The 17663-nt window shown below is 42.0% G+C and overlaps 1 protein-coding gene across 7 annotated transcripts in view; it reads left to right on the top strand.

Annotated features, from left to right (window-relative positions):
- The window catches only part of AKAP13 (A-kinase anchoring protein 13), a 225936-nt gene that overhangs the window by 74021 nt on the left and 134252 nt on the right, over positions 1 to 17663 (top strand). For all 7 annotated transcript variants that reach the window (XM_087743462.1, XM_087743461.1, XM_087743460.1 and 4 more), the window contains one exon: positions 9847 to 9994. In XM_087743462.1, coding sequence (XP_087599588.1) covers positions 9847 to 9994 — 148 coding nt within the window. The remainder of the gene's footprint in view (positions 1 to 9846; positions 9995 to 17663) is intronic.

Below are 17663 nucleotides of genomic sequence, written 5' to 3'. Positions count from 1 at the left end.
GCCGTTATGAAGATGTCGATTTGATGAAAGCATGATATTTTCAAATAAAGTCTCGGATCTCCTGGGCTCTACCTGCAGTGCCTCCCATCTGCTTCTGAAGGTTGTGCTGGATGCAATGTCTCTGCAAATGCTTGGCCTCCGCCTTGCTCAATAAAGCAATGCCATATTGTGCATAAGTGGAAAATAAAACGAACCGTGATTAATTGTTCTGTGCAGCGATCGATGCTGTGCACTGCCATCAAGCGGCAGTTCTGTTGCAGGACACGTTTTCAGTGTGCAGGGCTGCCTGGTTTTGTATCTTTGTTTCAAAGTGTTTCTTCTAAGCATTGCAGAAGTTTTATCTGTCTAGTAATTGTGGTTGCGGGGGGTACTTCTTCAGGAAGATAATGGTTATAATGGTTTCTATTCTCTAATGGCAAAAAATGTAACTTTAAAAAGCTAAATCATTACAGTAGCTCCAAGTACTGTAGTTGTGAAATATTTGAAGACTGGCGAGGATATTTTGCAGCTGGCAGGAAAATGAGCTCTCTGAAGCACACTCTGAGCTCTGTCTCTTCGAGGGTTTTGCTGGACTGTAGAGGAGGCTGAAGTACCAGGAAAACGCCATCCTTCTGCTCTCTTATGCCTTTGGATGTTAGTGTTCAAACCTGATTTATTTTTTTTTCCTTTAAGGCACATCAAGGCTATTTGTGGAAATACTTCAGTGACAGGAGATTGTTTCAAATAACGTGTCATCATATGTACTTTATCTTCCAGGAACTGTGACTCTCTCCACCTCTCTGATGCCAAGAGAATAGCTGAATTTCTGTTAGTCACTGAATACATTCACACTGCCTGCTATTTTTCCCAAGCGCTACAATTTTGTTGTTATTGCTATGTGAGTAATTAGCAGGAAATACTATCAATCATTCAGCCCGCTGGTAATAAAATTGTCTGGTTTGGTTCTCGAACAGTGTAGTGAAGAACAGAAGAAGCTTTAGGAAGAGGCCAGAGCAAGACATTCCCATCAGTCTGGGTGCATTTTATAGGAACTGGTTGTAGTAGTTTCCCCAATTTCTGAAAAAACTCACAATAGTAAGATCAATACTTGTGGAAACTGGATGGTACTGGAGGGGATATTCTGCTCTAGAGAAATTCCCCGTCTTTCATCTTGTCTTCATGTTCATGTGGTGGCATTATATGGAGGCTTGCGTAGTTTAGAGGGCAAACCCCCAGTGTGTTATTCCCTGTGTTTCTCCATACGTTCCTCTTCTCTGTACCAGAGCTGTGTGAGGCTTGCTGCAGAAGGGGTTTGGGGTCACTGTCAATAGTTGCTTATTCAGATAGTACAGGCCATGGTGACTGAGGACAGCAGGCACACAGTGTTTTAAATGAATGGTCTGGCTAACACTAAACTGCCCAAATAAACAAAAAATTAAATAGCTGTTTTCTTCACTATACTGCCAATGTCACCCGAACAATAAAATTATTGTAGCACTTTTTCCCTAGTTGTTTGCATATAACACAAATGGTTGAAAAGCACTTTTCTCATCCTTTCTATTTTTCCCCTTAACTTTGTTTTCTGCCATTTTGCTGTTAATTTATTGTTAATTTTATCATGTCTTCCTGTGTGCTAAAATTATTAGAAATGACCTTGGCTGTTGAGTTTTGTGAAGGCTGTCTGCATAGCACAGTCCGGCACCAAGCAGATGCACTAAACATGCTCTGAACAAGTGTTGGTAACATAAGTGCTGCAGAGCATGTGGAGCCCTGTGCTAAAGCAATGATGCAGCTAAATTAGCTATTAACAGCCCAATCTAGTAACTTGCCTGGCTCTGTGCAGCAAAGTGATATGTCATGAAGATGCACCCATAAAGATAAATGATGTGTCTTTTTCAGCACTAACGGGATCCTGTTACTTTGATGGATTTTCTGTTGGCAGTCTGTAGAGATCTCCTTCAAGCTGCCTGGATTAATGTGTGTGTAATACCTATAATAGCATCTTGACACTCAATAAAGATTCATCTCTGACCTGATTGATTTAGAGACCGACTGAGACATGCCCTGTTAAAGGATGTGGGCGACTAATAACAGATTTCTTCAAGTGTACGCATTTCTGCAGGAGTTTGTGTTGCTCACACTGGTTCAGAGTAGGAATTCTGCTCCTTGCTCTCCTTAAACCATTTATTTCTTTGCAAATAAACCCTGCTGTAGGATTAGACACCTGGACTGGCTTGGGACATGGTATGGCTGTGAGATTGCGTTAATAAATCAGCCCTAACGATGCTGGCTCTGCAGACAGGCAAGTCAAGGGTGTCCATGCTGTGTTTTCAGCATAGGTCGCACTCAGGATGGATCTGTGGGAGCCAGCTTGGGCCTGAAGGCAACAGTCCAGGCCTATTTATCACAGATGTCCATGTTTTCCCACATATTCCTTTTACCCAAAGAGTCTTAACTAAATGGTCTCTTGACTCTCTATCCCTGGTTTGCCCTTCGTCAGTCTTTTATCCATCAGCGTGCTAAGCTAAACTTATTTTTGGACCATATTTTTTCTCACCTTTTGGGGGAAGAAAGTGGTGGAGAGAAGAAAGTTCTTTTGCATATATGCCGGTGTTTCAGTCATGGCTTTATGGCTAGCATTGGAAGAGGAGATCACTTGGCTTAGTGCAGAGTGAATGAAATATGGAAGGTATCACCTCGAGTTGCTATGTGGGCTGGCTAAAAAACATGTACCATCATTCTGCTTTTTTGGTGGCCTGTGGGCAAGACATTATGGTCTGCAATTGTATTTTCCTAAGGGCAAGAGATTGCTTTGCAGAATCTGCTTTTCTCATCACAGAGGGGCTCAGTATCCGTGCCGTTAACCTGAAACCTTTTGCTGGCAGAAATAATAGCACTGCTGTTAATTTAAAGGGGAAACAAAGTTAGGTTTGGAGATTGATTTTTTTTTTTTTTTTTTTTAAGCCATTGGAGTCATTCTTGTCTTCCTTTGTGATTTTTTAAAAATTTTTTAAGAAAACAGAAAACCACATCTCTGCTTTGTGCTCCTTTAAGATCAAGGGGTTTGAAGTCATTGACTATGAAAAAGGACCCAAATCTACCCCAAACTTGGCAGCTTGCCATTCTATTTATTTCTGGAGTCTTTCCCTGGAGGTTTTATCTGCAGGAGGTTGCAACACTCCAGCCGAATGACATCCATCTTTCTCCACGCTCCTGACCCAGGTCACTGCCTTTATCAAGGGGGATGTCTCCAGGCGAGGAGGGATTTCTAGAGCTGCTCGTGTTCAGACAGATTTCACAGGCCTACCTTTGTTTCTGGGGACTGGAGTTCTGCAGAATAAACTGCTTTTGACGTGATTTTTGCCCTAAATGCTCCTCGTAAATACGTACTGGTGTAATTGAGGATGTCTGTAATGACTGCTGTTATCTTGCTGCAACAGATACCTCTGACCTTGTCCCCTAGTCCATTCCTTTTATATACGCGTGCTGGGAGCTTGCAAGGTAAATGGCCGCATCTGCAAAAGGGGATGGATGTTTCAAATAGCATTGTTGCAGCATCTGGGAGTGAAGTACCGGGAAGCAATGTCCAGGCCCTGATAGTGTTCCCAAGAGGGAAAATGCACTCAAGATTAAGTGAGGTGCACTCACAAACTCACCCCATGCTAAGGCAGAGGGGCGAGGGAGCTTTGCTGAGTGTTTTGTAGGTAGGACCCATCCCCAGATTCCATCCCTCTGGGCTGAGCTGCTCATCTTCTGTTAACCTGGGAATAGCAGCCTGGAAGAGTTTGCTGGATGTAGGTTATTTTCTTGCCGTGGAAGAAGAGCATCCCTTGGTTTTATGAGCCAGTGGTGATAGCACTCGGTGCCTGCGTCATGGCTGACCGGCCAGGGCGCTTAGTCAGACGTGGGAAAACTGGGATCCAAGTCTTTCTCAATCAGAAGGGTTGTTCCAGGAAACGAGAGCACTGTCATGTTTGCTGTAAAAATAGTTGCCCTAAACCCCCATCTCTTTTTGCAGTCAGGAGTCCATGCGGCTGCACCTGGTTTTGTTCAGAGATGTCCATGTGCTGCAGGTATCTTTTCCAGATGTGTTTCTCCAGGGGGTTATGGGCATGTTTGCACCAACACGAGGTAACCTTAGACGGGAGGGACCTTCCAGGATACTCAGCTGAGACTGGGACACTGTCTGGGAACAAAAGTTTGGCTGTTGACCAAGTGTACTGGCAGAGGTAGACGGTAATGGATCATTGAGCATCTAAACAATTATATTTTGCTGTTTTTCTTGCGGGATGATTTCTGCTACGTTTTCTAAAGCTGCCTTGCAGTTGCCTTTTCCATCCTCCAGCTGCCTTAAGAGTATTCTGCAGTTCTCAATTTGAGGTGGAATTGTCTCAACTTTCCCTTTGATTTTGTCTAACTTAATTATTGCCAGTCCTGCACGCTTTCCAAAGAAAATGTCATCTGATTGAAAAGCCAGCCTTTCCTTTAAAAGCCATTTGGATGAAAAATACTTGGTGCACCATGATTCCTGTTTCATTGATGGGGAAACTCAAAGTGCAGGGATGTGAAAGGACATGCCTCCTCCTGTAATTACAGCCTAATCCTGTATACTCTGTGTTGAGCAGTAGCTGGAGTAACAGCAAGTCCAACTCCATCTAAAAATGAATAAAGGTACCAATGAGCCTGAATTCCTTGAAGGAGGAGGAAGAAACCACAACTGTGATTTTGTGCTGTCCTCCTGGGTACAGTGCCGCTGTCTTAGGAGCTACTTAGAGCTTCCCAAAGGGGGGAAAAAAAAATCTGTTTCAAAATCATATTTCTCTTTTTGTGTCCCAACATAATGCAATAAGCAATGACCCAACAAGGTCTGATTCGTGTTATGAATAGTGGAAACAAAACAGAACTCGTTACAGTGGCAGGTTACGTTTAGTCATCTAATCCAGAGCCTAATCCAGCCTCTTCAATGAAGCAGCATCACACCAACATCTACAAGAGCTCTTTAGAAGGAAATATATTAGGAGGAAGGTTCTTTCCTTGTATGTGAATCTCTAAGCCATCTAACACATGGACTGTCCATCACTGGCTAGGCTTTATCTGCATGAAAAAACAGTTGGAGATGGCAGTGGTCAGCAGCAGCAACTTTGCTTTTCTGAGTAGAACAAATTCAGGATTACTAGTGGTTAGTGTTTTCTCATTAAAAGCAGAATGCTAAAGTAATGGTGGAGTGCTTCAGCGTTGCTGTCTAACACGTGTTTCATTTTCATAAGTATTTTTAGACTTGTGTGTGTGTGGAGGTCAGAGTGGGTGGTCAGTGGGTTAGATAACATACTTGAAAATCTTCAAAATTCCCAGCATGAACCATGGGGGGAAAACCAGCTTAGAAATCACATGCTTCAGCTATAAAAATACAGCTTGCTTTTTTTTTTTTTTTTTTTTTTGTACAAACTTTAAAATTTGTTAGCTGGCGTAGTCCATTGTAGAGAAATGAACCTATTGCTGGTAGAGTTGATATCCCTCAGGGAAAACTTGCCCTTGCCAGCTAAACTCGTGGTTTTCATCTGGAGGTCCTGAATGCTGCATTTGCCAGGACTGCCGTTGCAGTCCCACTGTAAAGGATCCTCTATGACCGGTTCTCCAAAACCAGATGGATTTCCAGAGCCTGAAGTGGGAAAGATAGATGTCTTTACATGCTTAAAATAATTATTTTTTTGGAAGGTGGAGAGTATATTTCAGCTAATAACATAAGTGATCTTAATTCTTTTGAGCTTAAAGATTTTGTTTGCTTCATCGTCACTTCCAAATATTGCTGAAGTCATCTATTTAAAAAAAAAATCCTTTGAAGGTAAATAACTCACCTTTACAGACACAGAAACCAAGCCTGAGAAAGAAGAAATGATTACTCAAGAGTTCCTTGTACTTTGCCTACACATAATCTCCGTACCTTTATAACGGCAGCACTGGAAAACCAAATAACTAAAAAGGTGGAGTTGTTCTAATGCCAACAAAATATGCTGACGAACAGGTGCGTTGTCTATCTGGCTTTGGTTTTTAGACCTAGTAACAGCTTTTGGGTCTTTTTAGAGATAATTGCATTTCTGCTCCCTTAACTAAGCTAAAGGTTCAGAGATGTGCCATGCTAAAATCCCTTTCTGAATTGTTTTATAGGAGTTTAAATCCCAAGGTCAGGGCTTTAAACCCGTCCTTTGGCGAGGCAGACCTTCCATTTTCTCCCTTCGGTTTGAGGAGGGGAATATATTTAGAGGAAAGAGCGACATCCACGTTCTTTACATCCCCTTACAACTATCTGAAACCAGAGATTTTCAGATCCCAACAAGGGAGAGGGCGACCTCTTTCATGAATGGACCAAAATGGAATGTTTTCATTTCCAATGGGCTTTAAGCCAAGTAAATATTAGTCAATCCAACCTAGTTTTGAAATTAAATTATTCTTATTTGTTGGAGCATTCCAGAGGATGGCTTTGATCTGTCTGTACTTTCACCAAAGGGATATTGGCAGGCTGGCCTCCCGTTTCTAGCCATACGGGATGAAAGAGGGGTTATAATAACCACCTTGTGTGGCAGTGATACTGAACAGATGACATTTTTTGGACAATATTAAATGAATAAAGGTAAACACACTTCAATTAAAATGTTTTTGGAGGCTGAATGCAATAGTGCTGTTGGAAGGTCTTCTGTGTGGGTTGGAGGAATTTGGCTGCATTTGTAACTGATTTTTCTTTAACTCCAAAAACGTTTGAGAGAGAGGAGTTTGTTCTGTGCGTTATTCCCTTTTCAAATAAATACGTTGTTTGACTATAACTTTCAAAAATGACATTAAAATTGGCAGTGGACAACGAAATTGTTAATAACTGGGAGGTAGTGATGTGTGTTGAAGGAGGACGGTCTTATTTAATGCTTTGCTCTTTTCCTTCTGGGCCCTCGGCTCACATCACGCACGGTGAGCTGTACCATGTACACTGAGGGGTAGCTCACAAGACACCTATAAGTAAACTGAAGCACACAGCAGTTAAGTGGCATGTTATTGACCTAGCTGAAGATACTCGGAGACAAATGCAAATTTCAATTAAAGAAAAAAATGAAATGCTCAGTTATCATTTTAAGGCTATTGGGTGTGCCCCTTTCGCCTTTTGCCGGAGGGTCCTCCAGAAGAGGAGGAGGAGGAGGGTGGCACTTAGACACAGCTGAAGAGCCTTTTAAATTGATGTCAGCTGATGATAATTTGTGCTTCCCCTAAACTTAAACATGAACTAAAGTAAACTGAATTAAAATATAAATATAATAATTTTGGTTGGACAGGACTGCTGGAGTTCATCTGGTCTAACTACCCCCCAAAGCACGGCCACTTTCAAAATTAGGTCAGACTGCTCCACACCTAAAGTTCAGGTATCTATATGAGAAGTTCAGCTATCTTTTTTAAGCCCCAGCTTAGATTTCAGGTTATGTGGAACCTTTGATGTTCAGGCTTTTCACATGTATTTACATGTCTTTTGTCAATAACTAAATATACAAAATAGCTTTTGCAATAACGCTGTAAATTAAATTGTTTTTCCTTGATGTGGAAGTGACAGTTTCACATGGACAGAGAGGTGTCTTCTCATATGCATTCTATGTGGATTTGCTTTTCTTTCACAGGAACTGGACTAGCTGTACTTGGTTTGTGAGTTAAATAAAAGAAAAATCTTTTTAGCAGATACCATTTTAAACGATCAGTCCTGTTGATGAGCTGAAACGTCACCTGCATTTTAAGTCCGTTTAAGTGCTTTGTATGTTCATGCCTTAAGGGAGGAACAGTTTGAACAAAGATGGATATAAAAACCAAAGCACAGAGGGTTTGTAAGCTAAAACTTCAGCTTTTGTTTTTTGAACATCCTCTCAAACCTGGATCCATTTGCTTGAAATGGAATATTTAGTTTTCAACTCAGCATGTGAACTGGTCATGCTTGAATTTAAAGCTTGATTTATTTTTTTTGCACCTGTTTTTATTTTAACACTGACTATATACAATATATACTTTTGCTGCATGGTTCCTTTCTCCCCAGCTGGAAGTCTGGTCTGATATTATCATGCGAGACCTTCCTAAAACGTGTATTTGTAACTCTGCAACCCCTGGAAATGTAAAGTAGGCTCACTGCTCCATTTATCTTTTCTGAATTCATGGTTTCCTTTTCTGTGTGTTATAAGACTGACCCATATATTTGTTTTGAAGACCAGGGGCTGGTTGTGTACTGCACTGCAAAACCTTGTTTCTATCAAAACAAGGTGCAACCCTGCCCCTGGCAAGAGGGACCAGACAGGCCAGATCAGAGGAGGAGAACTGGACGTGAACTTGGGAGAAAGAAACTCTGGTGGGGCATAAAAGGAGCTGAGATGAGGGAGAACGGGGCAGACATGAGATGGAGCGTGGGAAACGATGCTGATGCGGCACGGATGTACAGAAGGGCTTGGAAGATTTGGACTTTTCTGCAATAGTTATATTTGACAAAGAGAAGGGATGAACTGAGTGATCTTAAGGAGAAGGTTTTAAATAAAATGACATGTGTATTCTATTGAATATGCAAATTGGAATTACATAATCTGCAAAAATAATAATAATAAAATCTTTTCCAGATTTGCAGCTGTAACCATATGCTCAACGGGGTGGTGGCAGAGAGCTGGCTAATGCAGCTGCAGTGTAAAACTGGGGCATCCAACTGGTTTTGATCTTGATAGAAGAGGGGCAGAAGGTCACATCACAGTCTGTTGTTTTCAGTGTCTCATAGTTTATATAGTTCTTCGTAGTTTATATGAATGTATGGTGAGATCAAATGAACATGCTTCACTTAGTGCTGTAGTAACTGCAAGCCATCCTCTTTCCTTCCTTTCCCTTCCCCATGGAAAACTGAAGTTGGTGGATATCGCTCCTGTTCTTGTCCGTGCAGGTGTATGAATTTCAGGTGTATTTACTGCATCCCGTGCTGGGTTAACTATGATAACCATGTGTGCCCTTTAAGAACATAATTTTTGCTAATAGCAAAGATGAGCAAGATGATAGAATAGACTGAGATACTGAAACAAAGCCTCCCTAACACTAAGCAGGAGTGTTCAGCCAACAGATCACGACAGATTTCTTTTCAGGGCTCGAAAAACTGCTGGTTTTGATAACGTACAGAGCTTTTCACCAAGGCATGAGCTTATAGATGAGTGAGAAGAGCTACTGCTGTCTGTACAGCCACCGTTACTGGTTTTTTTTTTTTTTGTAAGGAAAGTGGAAAAAAATCTCAGTGGATATGAATCTTGGGTATCTTTGAGTGTTTATGGATTGCGGATGAGGGATGTGTTCAGTGATTAAGTCGATTACACTGGAATTATCGACACAGTGGCTAGCTTGGAGAGGGGAAATGTGAATGCTCAAGCAAGAATTAGATAATTTGTTCAAATTTATGAAGACAGAGGCAATTTTAGGCCACTATCCCAATTCTGTTGTTTTATCTATGCATATGTGGGAGGATATGTGTATATATATACGTATGTGTATAAAAAAACCCTTGTGTGGCGTGTGCGTGCGTGTGTGTGTCAGACTTGGTGTTATTTCACCATATTAAGTTGCTATGTTGAATATACCCTTGAGATTTCTACGTATCTCTTCCCAGAGCTGCGCTCAACATACTTTCTAGCTGGTTGGCTGGCTGTGATGCTAAGAGGCATGCTAAGGATGATTTGCATATCTGAAAATTAGGATGGACCCCGAGTCGTGTGAAAGGGGTGTATGAACAGGGAGCAGGAGACTTGTAGGTAGAGAAGTTTTATTTTATACGATGCAGTTCTTGCAAATGTAAAGCTAACCTTTTTTTCTTGTCCTTTTCCCTAGGGTGACTCCGTTATTACAGTGCAGCTGACTGAGGAAGATAAAGTTGAAGATGATGTAGTTTTTTACTTGGTCTTCACTGGGTCAACTGTCCAACACTGCACAAGCACGAGAAAGATTAATCCTGGGAGTCTGGAGACAATTTCTCCTGGTAAACAGTTGCCTTTCTTTGCATATCAGTGTATCAGTCTATGAAATTTGGTTAATTCAAGTGGACCTAAATGTAATGCCGTTTTGTTGGTTGTCTTTTGCCTCATTTACACATTCATAGAGAGTTGAACGCATGGTTTGGATGATTGCTTTTGCCTTTTAAAAATTTCTCGCTTGATTTCACTAGAATTCTGTGACTCTGAGATTGCGATTATTTAATGTGTAACTATGGGATTCTATTGTAGAAAATACACAGTTATATTTACACATAGTTAAAAGCTTTTAAATGCGAGCAAGCTAATGGAGGGCACATTTGCCAGTTTAGAGATCCTGTTGTCCAAATGGTGTACAGCCTGGTAAGTCCTAGCTACACTTAGGATCTGCTTAACTCGGTGAGGTTCATTGCTGTAGTCCTGGTGAAATACAGCCCTTTTCCCCTAAATCCTGCCGTGTAGATCAGAGCCAGCACAGAGTTTCTGAATGCAATGTAGGTGCTTGGTGCCATTCCTCCAGCACAGCTGGTTCAGACGGGGTGGGTTTTCACATTAAAGCCCACCGCCCTTTTTAAGCCTTCGTGCCATTAACAAAACAAAACAAATCAGCACAGCATTTTCCTTTGGTGACTTCAGGACCGTGGGAATGAGCATGTTCCAGGCTGCGGTCCTTACCATTAACCTTTCATTCTGACTTGTTGCTATGCAGCACATTGACACTAGTGTGAGAAAAACGCCTGACATTTTTACTATACACAGTGTAGCTTAAGCAATCAAGTGTGTTTCTTGGGTTTGCCTTTTTGTCTATCTTGTAAGTATTGTTTTATGAGAGATACACGTGAAGTAAAATTTGGGCTAAGGACTTTTTCTGCCTGGGAATGAGTGGCTAGAAGTTGGCCACCGTATTTTTTCATTTCCTTCTCTTTTTGTGCTGTTCGGGTTGTTCAATTGGCTCAGGAAGAGAAGTCTTTTTACGGTTACTGACTACTGGTGCCCTGTGCAATCAATTAGATTAGTGCTTATTTTCTCCCAGAGGAGGGAGAAGAAGGGGTGGCTCCTTCCCTGCTTTTGTGTGGCGGTCAAGGGGCTCTGCCAGCCCCACTTGCAATGACCTCACCTCCCCCTTGGGACCGTGGCTGCGTCGCCAAGAAAGGAACTGAAAAGCTGCGGTGTTCCCCCTTCAGCCCATGCGGGAACTGGCGTACTTGATGGGATTTCCAGGCAGGAGTGATGCTTTCCTATCACCGCTGGCCCTGACGTCCTCGGAGCAGTGCTGGATGCGAGGTGGTACCCGGGGTGATGCTCTGGGCTCTGTCCGTCCTGCCGACCCCAGATAGAACTGAGTCACTGGGGAGGGCTCCCTGGGGCTTATTTTGTTGCTTTTAGTGGGAACTCTGACTTCACTCATGATTCAAAGGGAAAGGAGGGAATTGCTCTCAGTTGTTGCTTTAGTTATAATGGGCTTTTTTTTTTTTTTTTTTTTGACCCAGTAGAGTCATGATCTTGTGGCATGGGATGCTAGATAGGGATGTGTGCTGTCCCAAAATACAGCTTGTATCAGACAAAGATTTAACGGATTTTGGAAAGGTAGTCTCATTCCTGACGTGTAGCACTGTCTGGGGCCGCAGTGCAAGGGAAGAGGTGACATCTCAGATGTAAAGCAACCATTTGGATAACAGCCTCTTCTGTGCTTCATTTTGGAGAAACTACCAGAGAAAAAAGGACTTTAGTGGTGAAGGGTGTGCTGGGGAGAAGCAAAATGGGAAAAAACAGGTTTTTGATACCCTCCGCTGACACCGATGCGTTTGTCCAGTGTTGCTTCAGCACTGACTGCTCTGATTTCAACAAGAGCATGACTTATTTCAGCCAGCCCTTCCTCCTCCTCCTCCTCCTTCCTGTACTCAACAGTGAATCTGTAATCATGTGTTTACACTGTATATTCGGCCAGTTGCCTTGGAGATGGTTGTGGTGACTCAGAGCTGGCGTTATTTGACCTTGCTGCAGGCTAGCCATGAACAAGAGACAGTGTGTGGGAGACCAGCCCTTGTTTAAACATCCAGGCCCCGGCACTTAGCAAGTGCTTTGTAAGGAAACTCTTGCAAACAGCTTTTAGCCAAAATCTTGTCCTTCACTTCCAGCTTTGAGCATCTTCTGTTTGTCCCTGCAATGCAAGACGTGTTGCACATCTCTGGGAGCACGGCTGCTCCTCGGGGATGGCTCAGGTGGATGAAGGAAGGGCTGATTCACTCAAGAGCATACCGAGCCTCTCTGCCTGCCTGCCTTGAACCTCCTCTGCTTCCCTTCTGGGTTTGGAAGCTCTTCCGTCATCCTTGTCCCAGGTCCTCAGAGTTTCATATGGTCCCCAGGAGACTTCAGATGAAGTCCATCAGGGGCTGGGGTGAAAGGGGTAACCATAATTCTGTTAAAGCTAATGTAAAAACAAAACCAGATTTTTAAATTTTTTTTCTTGACTTTGTCAGTAGTTGTGGTGATGTATGGAGGTGTAAAAAACAGAAAGAGAAATGATTTGATTACATTTGCTGCCAACATTAAGTAGAATGTTTTAGCAAAGCTTCCAAAGGAAATCACATTAAAAAAAATCTCAACAACATAAGGTGGTTTGAGATGAGAAATTAAAGAAAATGGAATAGAAATACAAACTCTCAGAATACCTCCTAAATTCTCATTGTGTGTGAAAATTCTCTATATCCTGAAAGACTTTACCTAAATAAAAGCTTACAACTGCAGAGTCAAATGACTGCTGCATTTTATATAATTACTAGAGCAATCTGCTTGTTTCTTATGCTGTCTTTATCATCAGCCTTAAACATTGAATATATATTGTTAACAGTACTGCTCAAATGTAAGCTTTTATTTCTGTGCATAATAAAAAAAAGGACTTCTGATTGTAAATTTATGGGAGCAGCTTTTTTTACCTTAAGATGTGGCTAAATGTAGATTCAGAAGTCACTCAAAGGATGAAATACTACCTGTATTTTTGCACTTACTCTGAAGGGTGGGATGGGATGGTTATCGTTGCCCCACTATTGACTGTGTTATGAATTCAAGGGAAATCATTTCCCCTTGTAAGAAACAGATTCTCATCTGAGCTGATCTGTCATAACTTGGAAGTATCAAAATAAGCTACTGAGTTACAAGAATTAGGCAGCGGATGATGCTTTGTGTGCTTCCAGTAGCTCTTTTGCCAGCCTAAGGACAAACCAGGTTACATCGTCCAACTAAGCTTCTGTTTGCCTTGGTGAAAAGGTACCAAAGCCTAATTTAACTGTTGCTTTACTGTCACTGTTAAAATGCTTCTATTTCTAAATGGTCTGGTTTAAATTCTCCATAATTGAAGTTTTCCTCGGTACCAGAGGCACTCTGTAGTTCTGCAGACCAATTGATTGAAATTAAACACTGTCTCATCAGACACTTCCCACGTTAAAGTCCATCTGCGTGGCAGGCAGAGATGCCGTGGCACTGGATGTTGTTGCTATAGTTTGGATATCATTAGTTGCATTGGTTGCTGGAGTTTGGGTATTAAGTAAATACCAAAGGTCCGAGCAGGGAAGGATGCGGAGAGATGATATCAGCTCTGCTGCTATGGCTAAACTGTTGTTGCTGCTGAAATTTTACAGTTGGGGATGGATGTGTCCACTTATGCCACAGATGCTCATTCTACTTAGTGTTGGTCATAAACTGAGCTTTTCAGAAAGCCCTTATTACTGTAGTAACTGAGACTGTCATAATCTGTGATATATTTTTTTCTTCCCGACATCTCTGCAGAGTAGGGGGGGTAACTGAGACATTGAATGGCCAAGCAGATTGCACGTGGTAGTGTAGAAAGTCTGTGTTAAAGCGGGGAAGTGAAACTTCATTGCAAGACAGCAGCCTCATCGCCTGCCTCTGCTGCTAGGGCAGCTTTTCCCCTGCTGGAAAAAAAAAACCCTTATAATAAAAAGCCTCAAATCATGATCTGGCAAACAAACCAACAAAAGAAGGAACAACCTCATCCCTGTCCACATGAGTCAAAAGCCCTGACCACAGCCTGCTGTGGACAGCAGAGGCATCTTGGCATCAGGAAGCTCTCGGGCAGATTTGGGGAGAACTTTCTCGCAGGAGAAGGCTCGCAGAGCGAGCTGGTGTGCTGGGAGCTCGAGTGTTTGTGCGGTGCATCTAGTGCACGTTGGGTGCCGTCACGATAATGGCTGCATTACTGGGCACAAATTTTGCTTTGCATTTAAAGACTGGAGTGTAGTATCTGGGAAACGCAGAGGAGCTCAGTGGAGGAAAATAGGGAGAGACAGTCCAGTACTGTAAGTCCAGAGCTGCAGCAGCTCCTAATCATGCAAGTGAAGGGTAAGAAATACTCTGTCTATAAGCTGAGTCACTGAAACAATAAGGAAGGTAATTTTGTGAGATATAATTGCCTTTGTGTGTACTGTTGCAATGTGTTATACCACTCTGAGCCTTTGCTCTGTAATGCCTAAATCACTTTTTCTCGTTGGTTGTTCTCGGAAGGTGCAGGATTCTTGTATGGGTTTCGAAGGGGAGGAGGAGCAAATTTAGAGGCAGAAAAAGGGCCTGAGAGACTGTCTGTCTGCTGTTAGCCGGTTGCCAGCAGGTTCCACGGGGCTGAAACACTCCCGTTTACTCGAAATGCCTTGACTCACAGGGAGCTTTATCTCCATGCTTAAGCTAAGGTGGAGAAGCAGGTTCTGTCTTTTACTTGTTCTTAATTCCTGTAGTTCTTAGATTTTTTTTTTTCCTCTACTTTCTTTCTGCTTGTTAAAAGGATAGACTAACATTAATTTCAATTAGCTTGGAAATATCTTCATTTCAAACTTTTATTTTACTGTGAAATCCTTTACATATGTTCTTGTTTTATTCTTTTCTACCACAGACTGTGTTTTCCCCTAGGAAACAACTTTTCATAGAAAAAAGCTATATTTCATGAATTACAATCTTTGTACTGGTAGACCAAAAGGGTAAACAAGTTGCATAACAAATGACCACTTGGCAATACCAGCTGTAGATTTGAAAATACTCTTAATTATGAAACAAAAAAACCCTAAAATAGAACAAAATAGCATAGCCAAGAAGACTTTTTGCAGTCCATCCTCTTTGGTGTACTTAATTGCTCTAGGCAGTGTAATTAAAAGGAAATGATGCCAGTTCTAGATGACATCAGTCACAGGAAAAAGTGATTGAATCTGTATTGAAATTATTTATGATGTAATATGTGGGGTCTTACACTTCTATAGATTTTTAGGACATCTGCATTATAAAAGACCTTAAAAAATCTTTCTACACTCTCCATCCTAGTAGTTGAGGGTTTAAAATGAAAAACAAAGGCTCCTGTCTGTTACTGGTACTGTGTCTATGTATTTCATAAGGTTTCCTGTGTTGCAAGAGTGAATACAATAATTGTGTAAATCACACAAACACTCTTCAAATACAGGCTCTGATTTTCAGAACCAGAATTTGGGATTTCTGAAGCACTTTTCAGGTGGCCACAGGAGATCACTTGATTTCCCCGTCCATGAGCCACCAGATGGCAACATCTCTTGGATGCAAATCCAAGATACTCCATGAGATTCATCACGTTTGTTGTCTGGCTTTCCTGTCCTGCTTAAATCTCTTTGTACAACCTCTTTCAACCCAGCTCTGCCATGGTAACTCAGAGGATGCAATTAGCACCAGAGTCCTTAGTCACCTACTAGGCAAACCCAAACATGTGCTTCCAGCAGGGCTTTAAATAGCTGCCCAGGCTGGAGACCCATTGTGTGATAGCTCAAATGTGAATTCTGAAAATAGGAGGTTTGGACAGGATTTCCACTTTTAGAGGAGTAGGAAATGAAATCATGTTTTAGTAAAGCTCTGTTTAGGGGTGTTTTGTCTCCATGCGCGCCTTGTTTCATGAGAAAAAGTCGGACGAGTTTTGCTGCCGCCCTTTTAAGCGCACCCCAGATCACAGACACAGGTACCAATTGGATGGCCAGGTCCAAGGCCATACATTAACTTGTCTGTTAATTGCTTACAGCTCACAAATCTCCACCTTTTCTTCTGCTCATTGTTTTGCATTGTTATTGTGTAGAGGAGGCAGTGCTGTCATACCGATGCGTCTCATCTTTTCGGGGATAAGTACAGAGAGACCAGAACCCTGGGTTCTGCCTTTTTTGTTCTTTTGTATTGCCCAAAGCAAGTTTCAGTACGTGGCCCAGTAAAGAATTCTTTAGTTGAAGAGTTGTTGTCTCATTTTAAATAATTTTTAAAGTGTGGTTTTACGTGAAGATGAGGAATTCACTTTATCAGGACAGAAGCAGTTGCTGCACCCATCTCTGCATAGACTGAAATAGTTCTTTTAATTTTTGTATTTTTCCTGCAATATGTTGGCACTTCTCACAACAGCTCCTAGTAGTGAATTGTTTCCAAAGTAACCGAGGAGCGAAAGGAGAAATAGGGTAAAATGCAATGCAGGAAGAATTAAGGGATGGGTTATTTGACTTTTATCACAGTTAGGCCAGCATATAAATGATCTAATTACATACTGTGGCAAAAAAACCCCACGTATAAAGAAGAGAAGCCTAGCTATACACATGAAAAAGTTATTCTGTGCGGTCTGAGATGTCAGCAAGGTAGAAACGCTGTCGTGTTTGTCAGAAGGGTTAAAATTTGAACTGGGATGCTGCTGGATGGTAACAGTGGGGCGATGTTCAGTACTTCATCATTTGCTTTTAATTGCTATTTTGGCCAAAGGGCCTCATTTCTGGAGACCGAAGGCAATCAGGGAGGTGCTGTACAGCATCATGAACCTGATAGCATTTTAAAGCATGGAGATTTCTCTTCCCTTCTGTGGGTGTGCTCATCTGTGTGATTTATTCAGTTACATATATTTTCAGCCTACCAAAATGCAAACCTTTATAAATAGGCTATAAATAGGCTCATCACTCTTCCTGACACACCCAGGGTTTGTTTGGGTTTTTTTTTGCCTTTTTAATGAGTCAGATATTTTTCTGTTCCACTTCTGGGGAAGGTGTCCAAGGGAGTTACAGCAGTCGATAGTTGAACACCCTGATTCTTGCAAAGTGCGTGACTTGGTGCTTAACCCACGTTAGGAGAAAGCCCCACCATCTACCAGCCGGAGCAGAAAAGAGATGATCAAGAGCAATAGCATCTATTTTGGCACTGCGCGGAGCTCTTTGTGATCTTGGGCAAGTTACTTAACCTCATAAAAACAGATTTGGGCTTGTTTTACAGATGATAACCACTTACCTCCTGAGAGTGCCAGAAAGCTTAGCTCACTTGTGCTAATGCTCTGGGGAAAAAGGGCTGTTGAAGTTCAGATATTAGTCTAGGTGAAGGAAGCAGTGGTCTTTGATGTGGAGACAAGTGTTGCCCCACTGATGGTTCCTTCAGAAGGTTCATGTATTGGGGACATGTTTGCTTACATCGTTCCTGTAGTGGTTTCAAAGCAGGGGGGCAGAGACCTCTTGAGCAATCTTTTTAGTATTGGCCACGCTTGTTCCTTACTGACTGCTCTTTCGTTTGAACTGTTTGCCAAAAGTCAGAACCTGTCCCAGACTCTTACCCCCCGAGTCTGACATCTTCTCAGATGTAGGGAAGGAGAACATCAAAGCCTTGTGAGCGGTTGCCTTTTCGAAGAACATTCCCCAG

The sequence above is a fragment of the Nipponia nippon genome, unplaced genomic scaffold, assembly GCF_047370975.1.
Source record: "Nipponia nippon isolate SJK-2023a ecotype South Korea unplaced genomic scaffold, ASM4737097v1 scaffold_9, whole genome shotgun sequence".
Classification (NCBI taxonomy): Eukaryota; Metazoa; Chordata; class Aves; order Pelecaniformes; family Threskiornithidae; genus Nipponia; species Nipponia nippon.
The sequence above is the reverse complement of the archived record's forward strand: the minus strand, read 5'-3'. Positions and strand labels throughout refer to the sequence as shown.